At 38.1% G+C, this 20,898-nt stretch overlaps 1 protein-coding gene across 3 annotated transcripts in view; it reads left to right on the top strand.

Moving 5' to 3' along the window:
- SLC41A2 (solute carrier family 41 member 2) overlaps window positions 1–6,822 on the top strand; it is a 156,802-nt gene extending 149,980 nt beyond the window's left edge. For all 3 annotated transcript variants that reach the window (XM_034934374.3, XM_034934375.3, XM_055096070.2), the window contains exon 11: window positions 3,273–6,822. In XM_034934374.3, the coding sequence (XP_034790265.1) occupies window positions 3,273–3,458 (186 nt within the window). In that variant the 3' untranslated portion in view covers window positions 3,459–6,822. The remainder of the gene's footprint in view (window positions 1–3,272) is intronic.
- Window positions 6,823–20,898: the final 14,076 nt, after the last annotated feature.

Raw genomic sequence — 20,898 nt, 5'->3', positions numbered from 1 at the left:
AGGGAATCCTCCCTAACTCATTTTATGAGGCCAGCATCATCCTGATACCAAAGCCTGGCAGAGACACAACAAAAAAAGAGAATTTTACACCAATATCCCTAATGAACATCGATGCAAAAATCCTCAGTAAAATACTGGCAAACCGAATCCAGCAGCACATCAAAAAGCTTATCCACCATGATCAAGTGGGCTTCATCCCTGGGATGCAAGGCTGGTTCAACATACACAAATCAATAAACATAATCCAGCATATAAACAGAACCAACGACAAAAACCACATGATTATCTCAATAGATGCAGAAAAGGCCTTTGACAAAATTCAACAATGCTTCATGCTAAAAACTCTCAATAAATTAGGTATTGATGGGACGTATCTCAAAATAATAAGAGCTGTCTATGACAAACCCACAGCCAATATCATACTGAATGGGCAAAAACTGGAAGCATTCCCTTTGAAAACTGGCACACAAAACAGGGATGCCTTCTCTCACCACTCCTATTCAACATAGTGTTGGAAGTTCTGGCCAGGGCAGTCAGGCAGGAGAAGGAAATAAAGGGTATTTAATTAAGGAAAAGAGGAAGTCAAATTGTCCCTGTTTGCAGATGACATGATTGTATATCTAGAAAACCCCATCGTCTCAGCCCAAAATCTCCTTAAGCTGATAAGCAACTTCAGAAAAGTCTCAGGATACAAAATCAATGTGCAAAAATCACAAGCATTCTTATACACCAATAACAGACAAACAGAGAGCCAAATCATGAGTGAACTCCCATTCACAATTGCTTCAAAGAGAATAAAATACCTAGGAATCCAACTTATAAGGGATGTGAAGGACCTCTTCAAGGAGAACTACAAACCACTGCTCAATGAAATAAAAGAGGATACAAACAAATAGAAGAACATTCCATGCTCACGGGCAGGAAGAATCAATATCGTGAAAATGGCCATACTGCCCAAGGTAATTTATAGATTCAGTGCCATCCCCATCAAGCTGCCAATGACTTTCTTCACAGAATTGGAAAAAACTACTTTAAAGTTCATATGGAACCAAAAAAGAGCCAGCATTGCCAAGTCAATCCTAAACCAAAAGAATAAAGCTGGAGGCATCACGCTACCTGACTTCAAACTATACTACAAGGCTACAGTAACCAAAACAGCATGGTACTGGTACCAAAACAGAGATATAGACCAATGGAACAGAACAGAGCCCTCAGAAATAATGCCACATATCTACAACTATCTGATCTTTGACAAACCTGACAAAAACAAGAAATGGGGAAAGGATTCCCTATTTAATAAATGATGCTGGGAAAACTGGCTAGCCATATGTAGAAAGCTAAAACTGGATCCCTTCCTTACACCTTATACAAAAATTAATTCGAGATGGATTAAAGACTTAAATGTTAGACCTAAAACCATAAAAACCCTAGAAGAAAACCTAGGCAATACCATTCAGGACATTGGCGTGGGCAAGGACTTCATGTCTAAAACACCAAAAGCAATGACAACAAAAGCCAAAATTGACAAATGGGATCTAATTAAACTAAAGAGCTTCTGCACAGCAAAAGAAACTACCATCAGAGTGAACAAGCAACCTACAGAATGGGAGAAAATTTTTGCAATCTACTCATCTGACAAAGGGCTAATAACCAGAATTTACAATGAACTCAAACAAGTTTACAAGAAAAAAACAAACAACCCCATCAACAAGTGGGCGAAGGATATGAACAGACACTTCTCAAAAGAAGACATTTATGCAGCCAAAAGACACATGAAAAAATGCTCATCATCACTGGCCATCAGAGAAATGCAAATCAAAACCACAATGAGATACCATCTCACACCAGTTAGAATGGCAATCATTAAAAAGTCAGGAAACAACAGGTCCTGGAGAGGATGTGGAGAAATAGGAATACTTTTACACTGTTGGTGGGACTGTAAACTAGTTCAACCATTGTGGAAGTCAGTGTGGCGATTCCTCAGGGATCTAGAACTAGAAATACCATTTGACCCAGCCATCCCATTACTGGGTATATACCCAAAGGATTATAAATCATGCTGCTGTAAAGACACATGCAAATGTATGTTTATTGCAGCACTAGTCACAATAACAAAGACTTGGAACCAACCCAAATGTCCAACAATGATAGACTGGATTAAGAAAATGTGGCACATATACACCATGGAATACTATGCAGCCATAAAAAAGGATGAGTTCATGTCCTTTGTAGGGACATGGATGAAGCTGGAAACCATCATTCTCAGCAAACTATCACAAGGACAAAAAACCAAACACTGCATGTTCTCACTCATAGGTGGGAATTGAACAGTGAGAACACATGGACACAGGAAGGGGAACATCACACACCGGGGCCTGTTGTGGGGTTGGGGGGAGCGGGGAGGGATAGCATTAGGAGATATACCTAATGCTAAATGACGAGTTAATGGGTGCAGCACACCAACATGGCACATGTATACATATGTAACAAACCTGCACGTTGTGCACATGTACCCTAAAACTTAAAGTATAGTAAAAAATAAAATAAAAATAAATAAATAAAGAAAATCCCCCTACTCTAGGTGGATCAAAGAAAAAAACATTTATCTGGTCCCAAAATTCAAAGCTTCACAAAAGTCTTTATATTCCTGATATTCTAGAAAATATTTATATACAGCATCTTCATGTTTGAATAATCTTTTAAAATATTTCCATTTTATGTATATATCTATCTATAACTACATAGATGAGCCATTTCTAAATGCATTTACCTTCTAGTTATTGGTCTTACTACTGCACTGAAATTTTCCTTGACAAGTCACAAATGGCCTTATAATTAGTAAATGAATGGACAGTTTTCCATCTTTATTTGATATACCTGCAGCAGGAGACTGTTAAATAATTCCTTATTTAAATTTTTATTTCCTTCTCCATAATGTCTTCCTTTTTCACAGGTTTATCACATAGAAAAACAGTCTTTTGGAAACTGTACAGTGCTATTAAAATATCCAAATTATTATGGCTATTGGGAGGCTAGAATGAGATCTATATGAAAAGTTGAAGAAAAATTTTAGTACCTGTAAACATACATGCTGTTTTTTTTCTTGTGAAATGAAAATATTCTTGTCAACTAAGTATTTCTTATTTTCAAGCATGGTTCTTAACTTAGACACATGCGGTCCCTTCCAGAAGCCAGTGGTTTAGGCTTGTGGCCATGTTTCATGGGCTAGGAATGTCCAGGCAGCCGGAGTAATCTCTGTTGTTCTCTTCTAGGTATTTACCTTGCTGTGGATTGCTGACTGGATGGTCCATCACTTCTGGAGGAAAGGAAAGGACCCGGATAGTTTCTCCATCCCCTACCTAACAGCATTGGGTGATCTGCTCGGGACAGCTCTGTTAGCCTTAAGTTTTCATTTTCTTTGGCTTATTGGAGATCGAGATGGAGATGTTGGAGACTAATAAATTCTACAAACTGCTCTCAAGTTACCAAGGAAGAAAATACACAACCACTTATGGCTCTTTTTCAGTAGTTTGACTTTTGCCAGGGTAATCTTCAGTTGGCCCTGATTCAATTAAATGGCCTTAATTTTTTTTTAAGGAATTTGTGTCAAAACCAGAATGAAGAGTATTCATGCTGCTTTTCATAGAATAAATGATAATTTGACATAGACATAGATATAAGTTCCAGCTCTGAAATTAATTAGGAAAGAATATAGGATGTTTACAGTGAATAATTTTAAAACCACAAACATAGCAGAAATGTACTTTATTATTAAATTTGTAATGCAGGATTAGAAGAAGCAGAGCTCTAGTTTAGCCTTTCTTGTCTCACACATGTGCTGTATCCCAGGCATACTATAAAACGAAGAGTGCCCAACCAAGCTTTGAATCATATTAACAATGCCCACCTCTATGCTAGCTGAGGATAAATTTACCAATTGCTCATATTTAAACTGACCTAAATATGTTTTGCTGAGCATAAGATAAACTCACTTTTACCTCCATCTAAAATTATCCTGTTCTGATGCCAATTCAATTTCAGCTCTGCAAGTTCTTGTCAGGCTAACCTTTAAACATTGAGTGATCTTGAGAGATTGTTAATGAAAGCAGTGAGTCATTTTTTGATGATTGATTTGTTGGAAAAATGTTGATGTGTTTTAAAAAATGTAATCTTCAAAAACAGAAGATAACCTGAGATGCATTTGTAGAGACAAGACAGTACAAGAATGTATGTGTGTGTGTGTGTGTGTGTGTGTGTGTGTGTGTGTGTGTGTGTGTGTGTGAGAGAGAGAGACTTTTGATGAAGAACTAAATCTTGGATTGCTGATAGCAAAGATCATAGTGCTGTTGGAATATCAGCAATATAGAGTTATTCTTAAACACATTTTATTGACATGTTTTTGTCATTGGGTCCAAAAATTTTGCTGCTGACCAGAATTTACTATTTGTTACCTATATTCTTTTTTTTTTTTTTTTTTTTTTTTTTTTGAGACAGAGTCTTGCTCTGTCGCCCAGGCTGGAATGCAGTGGTGTGATCTCGGCTCACTGCTACCTCCGCCTCCTGGATTCAAGTGATTCTCCTGCCTCAGCCTCCCGAGTAGCTGGGATTACAGGAATGCGCTACCACGCCCAGCTAATTTGTTACCTACACTCTAATTAATAATTTCTTATTTTAAAAAGTAGTACTATTTAATATAATCAAGATAGGAGATTTAAAATGAGCAAGTGATTCATTTGCTCTTTTAAAGAAGCCCGTTGACTTACGCTTTTAAAAAAGAAGTTGGTGGGTTACCTCAATTATTGTTCATGCTTAAACATATCCATTTGTACAGGCTTATTTCTACATGGGACCCAATCATATATACTATATTTCTCAAATAATTTTTCTAAAACTCTGGCCTATATTCTAAACACTTGACCAACACCTTAGTTATTGAATAGGTAACCGTTTTTAAAGCACATGTGGTTCATTTTTTAAAATTCAATCTCTCAAGACCATTAGAAAATTAATAATTTAAGCTGATAAGGGTATCAAAATGCACATTAACTTTGATCATCATGATTTAAGTTGTAACTTTGTGTTATTATATAAATATTAGGTTGTTTATAAATATATTGCAGAAAGTATTCTTGTTAAGCTCTTTTAAATGATGGGACTGTGGTTTAGAGTTATATATTTTTCCTTATTTTTAAACTTCAATTATTCCATTCTTCTGCCTTATAATAAAACTTTTAAGGCAGAGAACTGAACTAATTATAGAATTTCTCCTTTGGAGAGTTATAATGTTACATAGTGAACATTCTTATAAAAGAAAGAATAAGTTTAAGTTGATGAATATTTAGCTGCAAAGATTTTTTACTTAAAAAAATCCATGAATAATATCTTTGATTTTATTATAAAGCATTTGTAAATTATTTGCATTTGAGCTGTAAGATTCATAAACATTTACATTTCCCAATGATTTCTATTTTGATTTTTAAAAAATATACAGGGCAAGCTACATTTTTAAAGCATTAATCAACAACTTTATTATATTACACATTCCAGTGCACAAACACACAATATCATTTAATACTCACAGTAGTACCTGTGAAATATATCAGATGGATATTCCTATCTCTATTTTACAGCAGAGGAAACCGAAATTCAGAGAACTTACATTTCTAAGGTTGTACAGCTGCAAAATGACCAAATTGTGAAGTCCCTAACATCCAGGTTTTCATAATGCCAGTACTCTTTCTATGACATGTTTATGACCCTCCAAATGTACCAAAACTACCTAACTAATTCACCGAGAGGAAGCCAACTGCAAAAGTAGGATTTTTAAAAGTACAATAGAGTATTACTACACTTTATCGATTTCAGACAAAGAAACCTCCGTTTATTATATCCTGATGGTGAGTGTTGCCAGCTCTAAATTATTCATATTTCTAAGACCAAGGAAAATATAGGTAAATGAAAATTTTGAAATAAAGAACAATGCCTTAATTTGTAAAATCTATCATTGCTACCACCCTGCCCAGGTCTGGCCATTTGCCATAAATGCTGGTAAATAAATACAATAACTGATAGAGTTCTGTCTCCTTTCTCTTTTGCTACCCAACCTTGGTTAGAGCAACCAAATGTCTAAAAGGCATGTAATAGGAGGAAAAAAATAAAAACATCAGTCACCAATTTGCCGATTATAAAAGGGATGTAGATTCCTTTAAATTATTACTGACCTTTTGAAAGCCTTCCCATAAGTATGCAACAGATAAAATGACTCATTTACCCACAACAATCATCTATTATCAGTCTTAAGTAATGTTAATTCACTGTATTTCTTTTTATACAACATAAAAACTTCTGCTTTCCAAACTTCTTCATTTTCACTAATTTATGAGCCACTTTATTTATACACAGATAACACTTTTAGAAACATTTTTCTTTCTTGTCCATTTTTTTCTTTCAAAAATAAAGTTTCTTAGAACCTGATAAAATGGAAACATATGGTAATATATCTTCTGGTAGATGTCCAAAAATTCCACACCATAGACTATCAATGATGTAGCCAAATAAAGGTCATTCAAAAAAATCAGTAATTGGAATTCCTTGCCTTATATCTATGGTATAGTGTACCCATTTATAATGGGGTTCTGCCATCTTCGAATTGTTTTAAACTCAAAGAATAAAATTTAAGAAATAATTATCCAGTCTTGTTATGCTTACTTCTTGATGAACTAGAGAACATCAAGCCAGTGTGGAAATCTCCCAGAAGAGACTGGGGTAATTTATGTATACATATGATATTTATGAATTATAATAAATTGGGCTTTGACCATATCTAGACCTCCAATGCATTGCTTTACTACTTTTTGACTGTCAAATACTCTCCTCATTTGTTCACTCCTCTCATTATCCAGCTTACATTGCTTGGTTCATCAGTCCATACATCTGCAACTGCCTCTCTCATGCTGGCAGGACAGAACACAAACTCTGGATAAAGACAGATCTCTCTGTTTTGCCTGTACCTGAGTGCTCAATATGGCTCATGAAAAACACACAACTCCTCTGACAGATCTTTAAATTTATAACCTCAGACATCAAGTTAACCCCCAACTGCCCAGCAACCTACTCTGTTTCTCTAATGACTTTACTTTCTGAGAGACAGGTCTTTGTCCCCAGCACTTTACTGAAAGCAAACTTGTTGTCAACCTAAATAGTAAACAGAGAGAAGGTTTCTAAAAGAAAATGATATTCAGGAATAGGCATTGCAATGGGAATACACGTGCCACAGTGTTCCCACTGCATATGAACTACCTGCATATTCAGGGAGGTAAAGGAAGGAGGAGGTTTTTAAAGAAGGATTACGAATTATTTTGAGATAATTATCCTTGGCTACAAGGATCGATAGCAAGCATGACGCCAGTCTGAGGTTGAACAGGTGTTTGCTGGGCAGATATTCTCACAGTATTTTTTGTGTGTAAGGTTGCAATGGCCATCGTACAAGGTTGTGGTTTTTGCAGAGTCTTTTGTGATGGTTTTTGTTACTGGGCATTTATGCATGAGAAACCTTTCTTCATGGCCTTCTCTGGCTCTATTTGTCAGAGTTTTATTAACACAAGTGACTCCATTATGTTTCTGACAAGTTTCACATTTCCCCCTTTTGATCAAGATATTTCTCCAAAAGCATCACTGACCAATCATCCTGTATTCAGGTGTTGATAGCTCCTGATGCCAGGATGGGCCCGTCCTGGGTTGCTGATCTGGTCCTATGTTAGAGAAAGTGAATGGTGGCTAGGAGTCCGTGTCAAAACCCTATTATCCACGTTTGAGCAACAAGGGAGGTTTGAAGGGAGTGGATCTCAGGCTAAGTCTACCTGGAGTCCATTATTAAGTTCAATTTTTTCTGTTCCATAGTCGTTTGCTGTTATCTCAAAGTGCTGGGCCAGCATTGTTCTGTTAGGAGTTCTACTTCTGCAAAAATTTAACAAGTAATAGTGCAAACTTTAAAAAGGAAATAATAGTAATATGAAAATCCCTGTTTGCATAATGGTTTTGAGCTGTGAATCTAGGCTTAAAGACAACTAATTGAATGAAACAAATGACCATAGGGAATTAGGTAAGACCTGTTGTAACCATGTGGCTATGTTTTTATTTTGCTTATATGGGTTTCAACTTTCCCAGAGGGATTTATCCGGGTACAGCATGCAATATTTGCAATAGCACAGAAATTTTCTTATTTAGCCAGTAAATAATATAGAGCTATTTATCATCTAGTATCCCATGACTGGGTTGAATTAAAGCAAAAGGTGAGCACCAATTGTATTAAGGATGTTGCCAAAGTCACCCAATAAGTGGGCTAAGGAATCTTTTAGATTAGTTTCTGTCTAGTTACTGGCAGAAGCTACTGATTAAGAAATTTACACCATTATCCTGCCAAGTGAAAAAGGTAGCAGTAAGGGAGGTCAGGGTCTTGTTATGATATAGAGTCTTGTGCCAATATCTTGGGAAAAGCTGTCTACAGCATGAAAATGTCAATTTCTTACCCTGTTTGCAGTTTGAATGTCTCTGGTTATGGCATTAGGCAGTTTGGTGAACTCTTTGTGTGGCTCATACATCAGGCACAAGACTTGTTCCTTAAAATTTATCATTTCAGCTTATAGAGATTTAGGAACAGAGCAGTTCCTGTTTTTAGTAATTCCATGGAAGAAAGTTGGATTAAAGGAATATAAAAGAATTCAGGATCTAGTCTACTCTATAGGTAAATAAGAACCTGAAAACAATGCACAGAGCTATAATCTAATAGCAGATGTATTATAGCTTTTTCTTTATAAATATAACTATTTCTGCCTATGTTGATCACACAGGAATCTCAGATTTAAAAACCTCTTGAGGCTAGGAAACCAAACTAAGGAAGACTTTAGATGTTACCTACAGTCCTAAGGCTCCTGAGCCTGCCAGGAAGTGAGTTTTTATTCACCGTAAGGCTGAGAACCCTTGAAGTCAGGTATTCTATGCATATTCTCCAATCTATTTCACTCAAAGCCTTGGTAATATAACCAGTATTTTCATTGTATCCAGTTATAGAAAGCAGATTTTTACTGAATTTATGCAAATAACCATGAATAGTTCCCACATTTTGGAGGCATCAAGTAGGTAGAAAAGCAATTGCTTCCATCTTTGTTCACACGAGTACACTTTACCAAATTTCTGTAAACTATGGATAACTAAGAAAAAAAAAGTTCCTTCAATCTGGAAAATAAAACATTTAAGAACCAATAATGTTTCAAATAAACATAAAAACATCTTCATCAGTTACTTAATCTCATGTAATTAATTTTTGTTTTGCTTGATCTTATCTGTTTTATGAACCCATCAGTTTCTTCATTAAATTTTTGAAAATTTTTTATGTAGTCCATTGATCTTACAGTTATTAGAAACCTGTATTTAAGAGTACTTGTTAGAGTATTTTTCATGAAACTAATTGCAAATGCTTTTGGAGAAAAATCAAAACAATAATTGTGAATGACAGAGACTTAAAATAGCCATGGTTAAGAATCTGACTTTGATTCATTACAATCAGCAATTGACAAGGAAATTTGGTTATTTTATGGCATACAATATAATAACCAGAATTATGGCCAATAAGATATTAGATTTCTAAGAGTTTTGTACAGTTGGGGACATTCATATCAATAACATACCCATAAATGTAACTGAAAGAAAACCTAGCATCACTTATCATTTGACAATACTTCCCATACAAACAAGCCTAGTCACTTAATATCTCTACAAGATGAAAGATACATCCTTTGAGGCTCTCCAGTGGCCCACATGGAAAATCCTGAAGTTAATTCTAGGTCAAAAAGATTTAATTTAGAATGTTGATCCTGGAGAAGCCTGCCAAAGATGCCAAAAAGTTCAAAATGCTTGATCAAAACAGGATCGCAGGTCACTGTGAAATAATAGCCATTCATTTAACCAGAGTGATAATCCAAAGACTTCAAAAGCAATAAAGTTTCATAAATGTAAAAAAAAAAAAAGCAACTTTTTCAAAGCTCAATTTTTCTACATAATAATAAAAATAAAGATAACAACAGGAAATTATCTTGGTAAATATAAAATATTTGCTTTTTAGGCCAGTTACCAAAAATAAAAACCTCCTCCAGTGTAACTGCTTCTCCTTATGGGAAGCCTATTTAGATAATCTGGAAGTCAAACCTCATGAAAGGGTACTTGAACTTAATCAGACACAGGAAGAGTGTGCCCAAGGTTATGAATGTATACCATATTATAGAGAAATATAAACAAGAAAACTAGTACCTTGAGCAGGGGAATATATGTCTCTTACTAACATCATCAGAAGTTTCCTGGTTACATGGAACAATTCAGACACATTAAGAAAAGCCAACAGAATTAAGTTATACTAGAAGAAAACACTGATTTTCCAGGCCTTCAAGATAAGCATTTTACTGTCAGGTTATAACGACAGAGTTGGAGCTGGAGAAAAAAGTTAAGGAATGACAAAAAAGTTGAAGGAGAGAGAGATCATCTCAGTCCTTCTCAAGTAGAGAAAGAAGAACAGGAGGCAAGATGTTATGACCTGCAAATCACATGTCGCAAGATAGAGCCAAAGTCGAACTTCTGAGAAATAGATCTGAGAAGTTTCAACAGGAAAACTCTACCTTGTTAAATGAAATTACCAACCTGAAGGAAGACAGCATTTTCAGCCTGAAACTAGGGACATTAAATGAATGTCAGGAAGAAATGTGGCAGAAATAGAAACTGTACAGTTTAGAAAATGCCTGCTAAAGAAACAGATTTTAGAATTAAAAATAAAAATGTCTTGTAATTTTTGCTAAGAGCAGATCAAAAATTTGAGAAAACCTGGCTATTCTAGCATAGGGGACCAAAAATTTAATTTTGTATTAGTGTATTTTTAATATCAAAGCTCAATCTTTAGAAAAACTTACAAATAATTCCCTTCTAATTGTAACCAACATGATCACACAAAAATTGCTTTTATAAATTCATTCTTCACAAACCTTATCATGATTTACTTAGACACTCGATATGCTTAGCTTTTTTGCTTTGTCCTCTACTTCGTCTTTCTTAAATAACCAGTCATTTGATGTTAGGACAAAAATATGCCACTCAAGATTCTTTCTTATACAAAATTATTCTCTTCCTCTTAAACTTCCTTACCAAAAACATATCTTCACTGTCAAAGTCACCAATAGCCTCCACATTGCCAAATCCAATGATCAATGTCTAATAAGAATTCTTACCTTATTTAATCTCTAAAGTCATTTAACAGAATCTCCTTCCATCTTGAAATATTTTCTTTACTTTGCTTCCAAAAGTCTGCCCTTCGCTTTCTTTCCTTACCCTACTAAAAGCCCCTCCTCAGTTTGTTTTGCTGGTCGCTTCTCTTGTTCTCAATCTCTAAATGTTGGAATGCTCTAGGGCTCAGTTTTATCATCTCTTCTCTATCTACTTTCTTTCCCGATGTGATCTTACCCATCTTATTGTTATAAATATCATCTGTACTGATTATTCCAAAACTGTCTAGTCCCAACCTCTCAATTGAGTTTTAAATCTGTATTTCCAAATACCTGCCAGACAACTCTACTTGAATGACTACTAGGTATCTCAAGCATTTGAACACTCTCATCCACCTTGACCTAATTGACATCTATAGAACACTTTATCCAACAAATGCAGAATACATATTGAAGGTTAATCTCCTTAGCAAACAAAGAACTTTTATAAATCAAGGGAAAAAATACCAGCAACCCAATAGTAAAATAACCAGAGGAGAGATGGTTCACAGAAAAAAAAATTTAATACCACTCAAAAAAATGCTAATTAAAATCACACTGAGATACTACTTACCTATCAGATTGGCAAAAATTCAAAACTGGATAAAACATTCTCTTGGCAAGGCTGTAGGGAGACAAAATTGCTGGTGGTAGAGCAGAATAAAAGCTCTATAGTGGGGAATCTAGCCATATATAACAAAATTACAAATGCACTTGTCATCCTATCTTGTAATTTCACCATTACTAGGCAAGTAAAGGCTGGGCCCTTTGCTGCATGATTTATAGCAAAGTTTGGCAAATTTCAGCCAGTGGGCCAAATCCAGTTTGCTGCCTGGATAAATAAAGCTTATTAGAATTCAGCCATGTCCATTCATTTCCATATGGCCTATGGCTGCTCTCCCTCTATACAGTAGAATTGAGTAGCCTTAAAAAAGACCATAGAGCCTGAAAGCCTAAAATCTTTACTATCTGGCCCTGCACATGCACATACACATACACACACACACACACACACACACACACACACACACACACGTTCACCTACCCCTTCTTTAGAGTGAATTCCTAATTTCTAAATCTTCTTTCTAAGTCTCCCCACTGATACCGAGACTAGCTGGAGTCAGCAGTGCCATCTGGGCAGGGTGCCCCAACTTGGAACTGATCCTGTATGGTCTCCAGTTGGCAGAAGCTCCTACCTTACAGTTTTGTAAGTTGCCATCCAAAGCCTGAGACTGGCCAGTGGGCTGGCAGTTGACCCAGTTTCTGTTTTTCCCCTTGTTTGAGGTCCACCAGAGACCAGAGACTCATGCCTATGGGGTAGTTCCAGGATTCTATGGCCAGCCCTAGTTCCAGAAAGGCAATTTGATGAGTTGATTGCTCTTACTGACCAAAATGACATGTTGATTTTGTGTGACTTTCATGTCAGACACAGGGGAAGTTGAGAGCTCTGGGCCACTAACTGTCCATAGTTAACCCTTGGACTCAAGCCGTAGCTGTCTTATATCAGCATTCTGGCTGCAGCGTTGCCTCCCGTCTAGAGCATTAAAGTATGACACGGTGGTAGCAGTCACCCTTTACCCTGTGCATACTTCATCACTTGCACTCAGGGAGGTTTCCCAACCCCCTTTGCTGGCTCTAGAGTACATGTCAGGCAGTTCTCTAGGGATGGCTGTCCCTTTCTCTCCCAAAGGTATTCAAGACCACTGCTCCACAGCCGGCCCTTTCAATTGGTGTCCTTCTTGCCTACTGTCAATGTGGTGATGTCGATGTGGTACCATTTCAATACAAATAGGTTCTGAAGAGCCCTGGCATTGCAACTAGTAACAATATTGTTAACTTTTCCTTGCAGTGGGAGATATGAAATTAGCCAGGAATAACATATTTGACAATAAAGAAAAAACACAAAAAGATGGTACCTGGACACTATGAAGAATCTTCATCTGTACTTACTGGACAGTAGCCAAATGTGTAAGTACCTCTTTTCTATCCATTACACTAAATCTTCATTGATAAATCACTAAGCTTCAAATGGGTTCAAGGATTTTGCAACAACAGTTTAAAGCCAAATGGCGTAAGAGGGCAGTGGCCCTGCAAAGAATATTTGCCTGGAGCTCCACACATCCTAGGAGCCGCCTGATCCAACTTTTTGAAATCGATTCTACAGATATTCGCAGACATATATGTAATGACGTACTTCAAGATTATTATAGCTTTGTTTGTAATAGTAAAAGATAAGACAACAACTCAGGGCTCCTAGTGGAATAAATTATGGTGCATCCATACAATGGAACATTATGCAACTGAGAGACAAAAGGAATAGGAAATATCTTTACAGATTTATATGGTAAGATCTCCAGGATACATAGTAAGGTGAAAAAAGCAAGGCATGGAACAGTGTATAAAATATCCTTCCTTTTTGTAAGGTTGTGAGAAACAGGATATTTCTCTCATTGGGAAATAAACATTTGGGCAAGAAACACTGGAAGAAAAATCAGGAAACTGAGAAAAACGGTTACCTATAGAGGACAAGGCATAATAAGCTGAAAGGGAATAGGGATGAGGACAAGACTGGTCAGTGTATACTTTATAGATCATTTTCATTTTTGAATGATGTATGTGTATCTCAAAAAATCATTTAGAACTTTTATTTTTAAAGAAAATTTATTTTTAAGGAAAAATATATTCTTTGCCCTATTGACATACCATTGTAGAAATCGGTCCTAAGGTAATAATCACAATATACATTGCAGCAATTTTCAGCTTTACATTTTTCATTTGAAAACAGACTTAAGCTGGGACTGGTGGCCCATGCCTGTAATCCCAACACTTTGGGAGGCCAAGTGAGAGGATCTCTTGAGTCCAGGCATTCAAGACCAGCCTGGGCAACACAGTGAGATCCCATCTCTAAAAAAAAAAATTTAGCCATGCATGGTGGCATGCACCTGTAGTCCCTGCTACTTGGGAGGCTGAGGCAGGAAGATCACTTGAGCCTAGGAATTTGATGTTATAATCAGATATGATTGCACCACTGCACTCCATCCAGCCTGCGCAACAGAGCAAGATCCTGTCTCAAAAAACAAACAAACAAAATAGACATAAACTTAAAAAAAAATGGTACTATATATTATAGTCAGCAAATTTATATTTTAAAGCTCATTTGATGAGTTAGGAAAATATTTATAAAATAATGTGTGAAAAATACTGAGTACAAAACTTTATCTGGAATGACACTAATTTTTTAAGACACCAAAATATTTTAAATGTTTTGCTCTGGATGATGTGATTATGGATTTTGTTTCTTTTTAAAACTCTTTTGTGCTGAACAAATTTTCAAAAATGAACCTGTTACTTTTATATTTATTTTTTGAATTACTTAATAATTATTACTTTTCTAGACAATAGATCCCCAGCTCAAATAGTAGTTAACTATTGTTTTGGGTCTTAAAAAATAAGATTGATTTTTGTCCTGTTTAGTAATGAGTACCTAATGTTTTAAAAAAATGAACATCCTTTTTATTCTTACAGATGAGAGAAAACATTCTGTAGAAATGGAACATTTTAGTACTTAAAGACACTGGGGTATTATTAGTAAGAAGAAATAGTGAATAAATATGGACCTAGTAACATTTTTCTCCCTATCATCTGTTCTTTAGGCAAGTGATAATGTTATGCTAACATAGGCTTCTGACTTCTGGTAATTCCCACAGACAGTCTTCTCTGGTCCTTCTCCCAGATCATACACCAAATTCCGCGGGTTTGGCACAAAACCATTCATGTCTGGCTTACTACAAATCCATGCTGTCCAGCTGCACGAACTTGCCCAGAGGGCAGTTTCAGAGCTTCTCTCTTCCCACTCTTTCTCCTCCACTGCCCTCAGCAGGTGGTTCTGACTCCAGGGAGAAGGCTGAGGCCTCTGGATAAGCTTCCTCAGTAACTCCTTGTCCCTGCCTTGACATGCCCATATTGTTTCAAGCTCACCCTTCAACCCATCCATTTCTACCACATTTCCTCTCTTTAGCACCAGTGGCCCACTTCTCTGCTCCATCATATGCACAAGACTTCCTTGGAAGGGAAAGCCTCCATCTGACCTTACCAACACCATTCTACTCTTCTCCTCTTTAATTGTCAACTCTTGCACAAGAAGAGACTCCTGCCTCTTCTTCCTGGCCATTGCCTCTCTGCTTAGCACCCGACAGCCATGGCACAACTTAACTGCAAGGGAAGCTCAGAAATGTGGTCTTCCTGTGTGCCCAGGAAGAGGAAGAAGAAATGAAATTGAGTTTAACACATAGCATTTGTCTCCACTGCAGGACTTAAGACATTTTATTTGGATATTCAAGGAAGACATCACCCAAGAGGCTGAAGGGCTTGAGGCTATTTGAGAAACAGAAAAAAGAGAAACCCATGCAGCTAACAGACTCAGCCACTAAGTCACAATTCCAACTCCTCCTGGCAGAAAATCTAATGACTCATCTTGGCTCTGGCTTCTGATCTGCTGTGGCCAAGTTAAGGAGCAGATATCACATGGTGATTGGACTGCCTCTTCCAGTGCTGTGAGTCCTCTCACAGAGAGGAGTAAGCGGAGAAAGAATGATTGGCACCTCTGGAGTACACACCAAGCCAATCTGCAGATCACAGGGAAGGTGACCTGAAGGTTATTTTATGAACTGCTCAAGATAGAACAGAAACAACTTTGCCTTACACTTTACACATTACTTATCCAGGCACTTTCAGGAAGGTAAAAGTTGCAAAGTAAAGTTATATAACATAGAGTAAAATCCTAAAAGGTAGTCTACACACACACACACCACACACACACACACACACACACACACACACACACACACAGAATGAATGCATGGAAAATATGTGGAAAGTGTTTCCTCAATGAATGACTTTTAAACTAATACCTCTCTTCTAGATTAAGACATGAGATACTCTTAGGTTGAATCCCTTTTCACCCTCAGATCAAAATGTCAGTGTCAATAGGCCAAAACCAGAGACTAGACTCAGCTCTAGACGTTTTGTGGGAATAAGAAGTAATGGATTCACCTGAATCTTGGTGAAGTCAACCTGTATTCCATGAGTAACTCTGGGCCCAGGGTTGGGCAGATAGTAAAGTCCCATTTTAGGTTCAGCCTGCTTCAGGGCAGTGGTAAAACTAAAGTCTTTAAAAGCTGATTTCCAAAAGATCTTTTGCCTAAAGGCAGTAGTCAGGTAGTTTTGGGACGTAGTCTCTTTTGCCTTGACTTTCTATTTCTCTTAGTGAATTAACAGTTGATGTTTATATCATTCATTGGCATATTACTGTCATCCATGTAATTGTATGTGTCTGTGTCATGAAATTTGGACTTTATGCACACAATGATGTGCATCATATAAATCACCAGGAAGGTAAGTTAAGCTAAGTACTGCCTGGGATTTGTTACATAGTTCCTTTTGAAAGGACACCATCTGAATATGAGATTCTGTTGCTGCAGCTATAAATTAATATGTATGATGCAGGCATTGCAAAGTGTTTTTTAAGAAATTATTACTTGTGTTTTCATTGTTTGCCTTAATAGATTCTGCTTATAGCATTTCAGAAGTTGAATGTAGCAGAAACATGAAATGCCTGTTTATAGAGTGGATAGGTCGTGATAGATGCTAATTGGATTTGGCATACTCTTGTGATTTCATATGGCTTAATATTAAAGAGACAGGTTTTATAGGGTGCCATTGCAAGTTGATCTAGACCATGAGTGAAGTTAACAAGCGTTAATTAAGTGCCACATGTGAAACCACTTCTGTTCTTAACACCGAGAGGACTCCAAAAGGATAAAATACGGTACTCTCAATGTTCATGGTAAATGATATGTGAGAGGGCCAAAGATTTATATATGAGAAAATTTATATCAGTTGTTGATAAGAGTGAAAATCATAAACAAACTAAATGTCCGGCAACAGAGAAATGGTTAAAAAACTATGGTACATAAAATTTGCAAAATAGGTATCATCATGGACAATCATCTTTTCCAAAAACATTTAATGACATGGGGGAAATGTTCCCAATATAATGGAAGTGAAAAAAGGCATGGCATATGCAGAGAGAGAGAGAATGCATAGAATATATGTGGAAAGTGTTTGCTCAAACAATGAGTGATTTTTAAACTAATACATCTCTTCCAGATTGTTTAGGAAATGAAATACTCTTAGATTGAATCCCCTTTTCACCCTCAGATCAAAAGGGCAGTGTCTATAGGCCAAAACCAGAGACTAGATACAGCTCCAGACCTTTGGTGGGAATGAGAAGTAATGGATTCACTTGAGTTTGCTGTGGACTGTCCTCCACCATCTCCCACTCAGGTATTTGAGAGAAGCAAAGAAAGTCACATAGGTTTATCAATTTTCCTAAGTCAAAACAGAGAAACTGTGATACAACTCAGGGAGGAATAAATGAATCCTCACAAAGCTCAGGTATATACTTTCAGACCCTATTTTGGAGAAAACAGCATCAGAACTCACCCTTATCCAGACCCTTTCCAGCTCAACTCCCCGCCGCAAGCTAGAGGCCTCCTTCACTGAGACCGTGCTCGCTGCTGCTCCTGATGGCGTCAACAGAAACTGCGAGGCCAGTGGCCACGGAGAATCCACAGGTCGTGGAATTGAGGAGCACGTCGTCGTGAGCTATTTCTGCAGGAGCGAGTGGTAGTGTGCCCAAGGGAAAGGAAAAGGTTGGGGACACTAAGGGGAGAAGGCAGAAGTGGGAATAAGTAGGGTATAAGCGAGGGCCGCCTAGCACAGCGCTGAGGACTTAGCCAGTGTTTCACACTCGTACATTAGAGTCACCTGAATCCCTAAAAGAAACACAGATGGCCCCACCCCACTTCAGATTAATTGAGTCAGCTGTGGGGCCTGGGCACCTCAGGGCCATAGTACAGAAGGAGAGAGCAGTGCGGTACAAGTTCAGTAAGTCAGGGACACGGCTGATCAGCTCCTGCCGCCTCCCCGATTCAGCTTCCTGACAGCCCCTGGGGGATTGATTAAAGGACTTTCCATCCTCTTTGGGGGCGCCGTGTATGCCTGCTTCAGCAAAAGGGCCGGTGGGGAGGCTGGCCTCCCGTCCTACATTCACTGAACGACAGCAGCCCCTCACCTGAACACGGAGGGACATCGAGGACCAGTGGAAGTCCCAACTTTCCTCTTCCCCTAAGGTGGCTTGAGACATGCTCTGGGGACAGAAATAAGAAGGGACTCCCAAAGGGCCCACACTGACTTTGAAGTGGAAGATTCGGGATGGGGCTCAGAAGAATGAAATATGCATTTAAAAATATATATATATAGTGATATATACAATAAAATATATCTTGTATACATTTTATTGTCTGTATATCGTGATGTTTTGACTTCTTAAAAACCCATAAGAATGATACAATGGACTGTGGGGACTCCGGGGGAAAGGGTGGGAAGGGGGTGAGGGATAAAAGGCTACAAATTGGGTATAATGTATACTGCTTGAGTGATGAGTGCACCAAAATCTCACAAATCATCACTTAAGAATTTACTCAGCTGGGCGAGGTGGCTCACGCTTGTAATCCCAGCACTTTGGGGGGCCGAGGCGGATGGATCACGTGAGGTCAGGAGTTCGAGACCAGCCTGGCCAACATGGGGAAACCCCGTCTCTAATAAAAATACAAAAATAAGCCGGGCGTGGTGACATGTGCCTGTAATCCCAGCTGCTTGGGAGGCTGAGGCAGGAGAATCGCTCAAACCCAGAAGGCGGAGGTTGCAGTGAGCCGAGATTGCGCCACTGCACTCCAGCCTGGGTGACAGAGTGAGACTCTGTCTCAAAAAACAAAACAAAACAAGTAACCAAATACCACCGGTTCCCCAAAAACCTATGGAATTTTTTAAAAAAAGAAAAGAGGAAGGAATGCTGTCCAGTTGCTTTATTTGGCAAAAATAAATGAATAAATAAAATAAACAAGTTCTTGTCCTATTAAAAAAAAACAACAGAGGAGATTCAAACAAAAAATTCTTCTGGGCTGGAGACAGGCTACTCTCTGGGGCTAGCCAATTCTTAGGGAAAGCAAAGGACTCAGCTGGGAGCATGTCTTTGATATGCAAACTAGCCACTCTAGAGCCACACCTCCTTAATCTGGCCCATACTTCCCAGGAGACAGTATTCCTTGGCTTTAGTCACCCCAGGGCCAGGTACTGGGCAACCAGGGACCACTCCTATAGTTTAGAGCCCACCAAAATTATTCAAACTAGCCAAGTCTAAACAGTTCAGCCTGCCCTGCCCTGCCCTGCCCTTCCCAGGAAACCCCTGTAACCTCTGGCCTAGACTTTCCCCTTGCCCCCGCTTTCTGCCCCTTGATCATCCCATGTGGCTTCCCCATGTGACCCTGCAGGAGTGCCACACTTCCTGTTTCCAGAATCTGTGAATACAATAAACTGTTTTTTTCCTGAGCCTCTCCTGTGTCCTCTTGTGGCCACATCTGACTGACCATCACATAAAAGAACACAGAACAAAATATACATGTAATATGTAACTGCGTTTTTAAGAGATTGGAAGGAAATGTTCATTATCTTACAGTGAGATTTTAGATTTTCTCTTTATGCTTCTCTTTCTCAAATTGTCTGCAATGAACATGTATTATTTTTGTATTATTATTATTATTTTGAGATGGATTCCTGCTCTGTCCCCCAGGCTGGAGTTCAATGGCGTTATCTCGGCTCACTGTAACCTCTGTCTCCTGGGTTCAAGCGATTCTCCAGCCTCAGCCTCCTGAGTAGCTGGAATTACAGGCACGCACCACCACACCCAGGTAATTTTTGTATTTTTTTAATGGAGACATGGTTTCACCTTGTTGGCCAGGCTGGTCTTGAATTCCTGACCTCAGGTGATCCACCTGCCTTGGTCTCCCAAAGTGTTAGGATTACAGGCATGAACCACTGTGCTCAGCCTATTTTTGTATTTTTTAAAAAGCTATGTGTCCTAGAAGAGAAAGAAACCTGCCAAAAGTGTGTGTTCTAAATGAGATTTTCAAATGAAGTTGGCTGTAGCGTTTACGACAGGGGATGTCAGGTTTACTTGTGGCACCCTCATTGCCCAGGCTACTGTCTGTCACTATCATTAGTGATAAAACCATGTTGATTGATATCATCACAGGATAGTGATTTAAGGATTTCTTGCATCCTTTTAAGGTGATTTTGGTGAGCAAGTGATCCTCTGTATGACACTGCCAGGAGCGTACAGGACGAGAGTTCTTCATTGCATTTCCCAGGCTTCCAAAACGTCTGCAGACATATATTGGGCAAATTATATTCTAACTTGTTCTATCAACTGTTACCCAGCTTGGTATCTCCCTAAGACCTAGTGTGCAACAAAATATAGTAAATACAACTTCAATTGTGATGTTATGTCTGGCTACTGATCAGATTATTGGACTATACTATTTTTGGACCCAAACAAATCAACCACAACCTTTGAAATGCACCATAAGAAGTGAGATAGTGCCCTTGAGAATATTAACAGTAGGTGCCCCTAAAAGTAAAGGGCCAAATATAGGGACATTTCAAGCCCAGTTGACCAGGTATATGGGGGTGACTT

The sequence above is a fragment of the Pan paniscus genome, chromosome 10, assembly GCF_029289425.2.
Source record: "Pan paniscus chromosome 10, NHGRI_mPanPan1-v2.0_pri, whole genome shotgun sequence".
Taxonomy (NCBI): domain Eukaryota; kingdom Metazoa; phylum Chordata; class Mammalia; order Primates; family Hominidae; genus Pan; species Pan paniscus.
The sequence above is the reverse complement of the archived record's forward strand: the minus strand, read 5'-3'. Positions and strand labels throughout refer to the sequence as shown.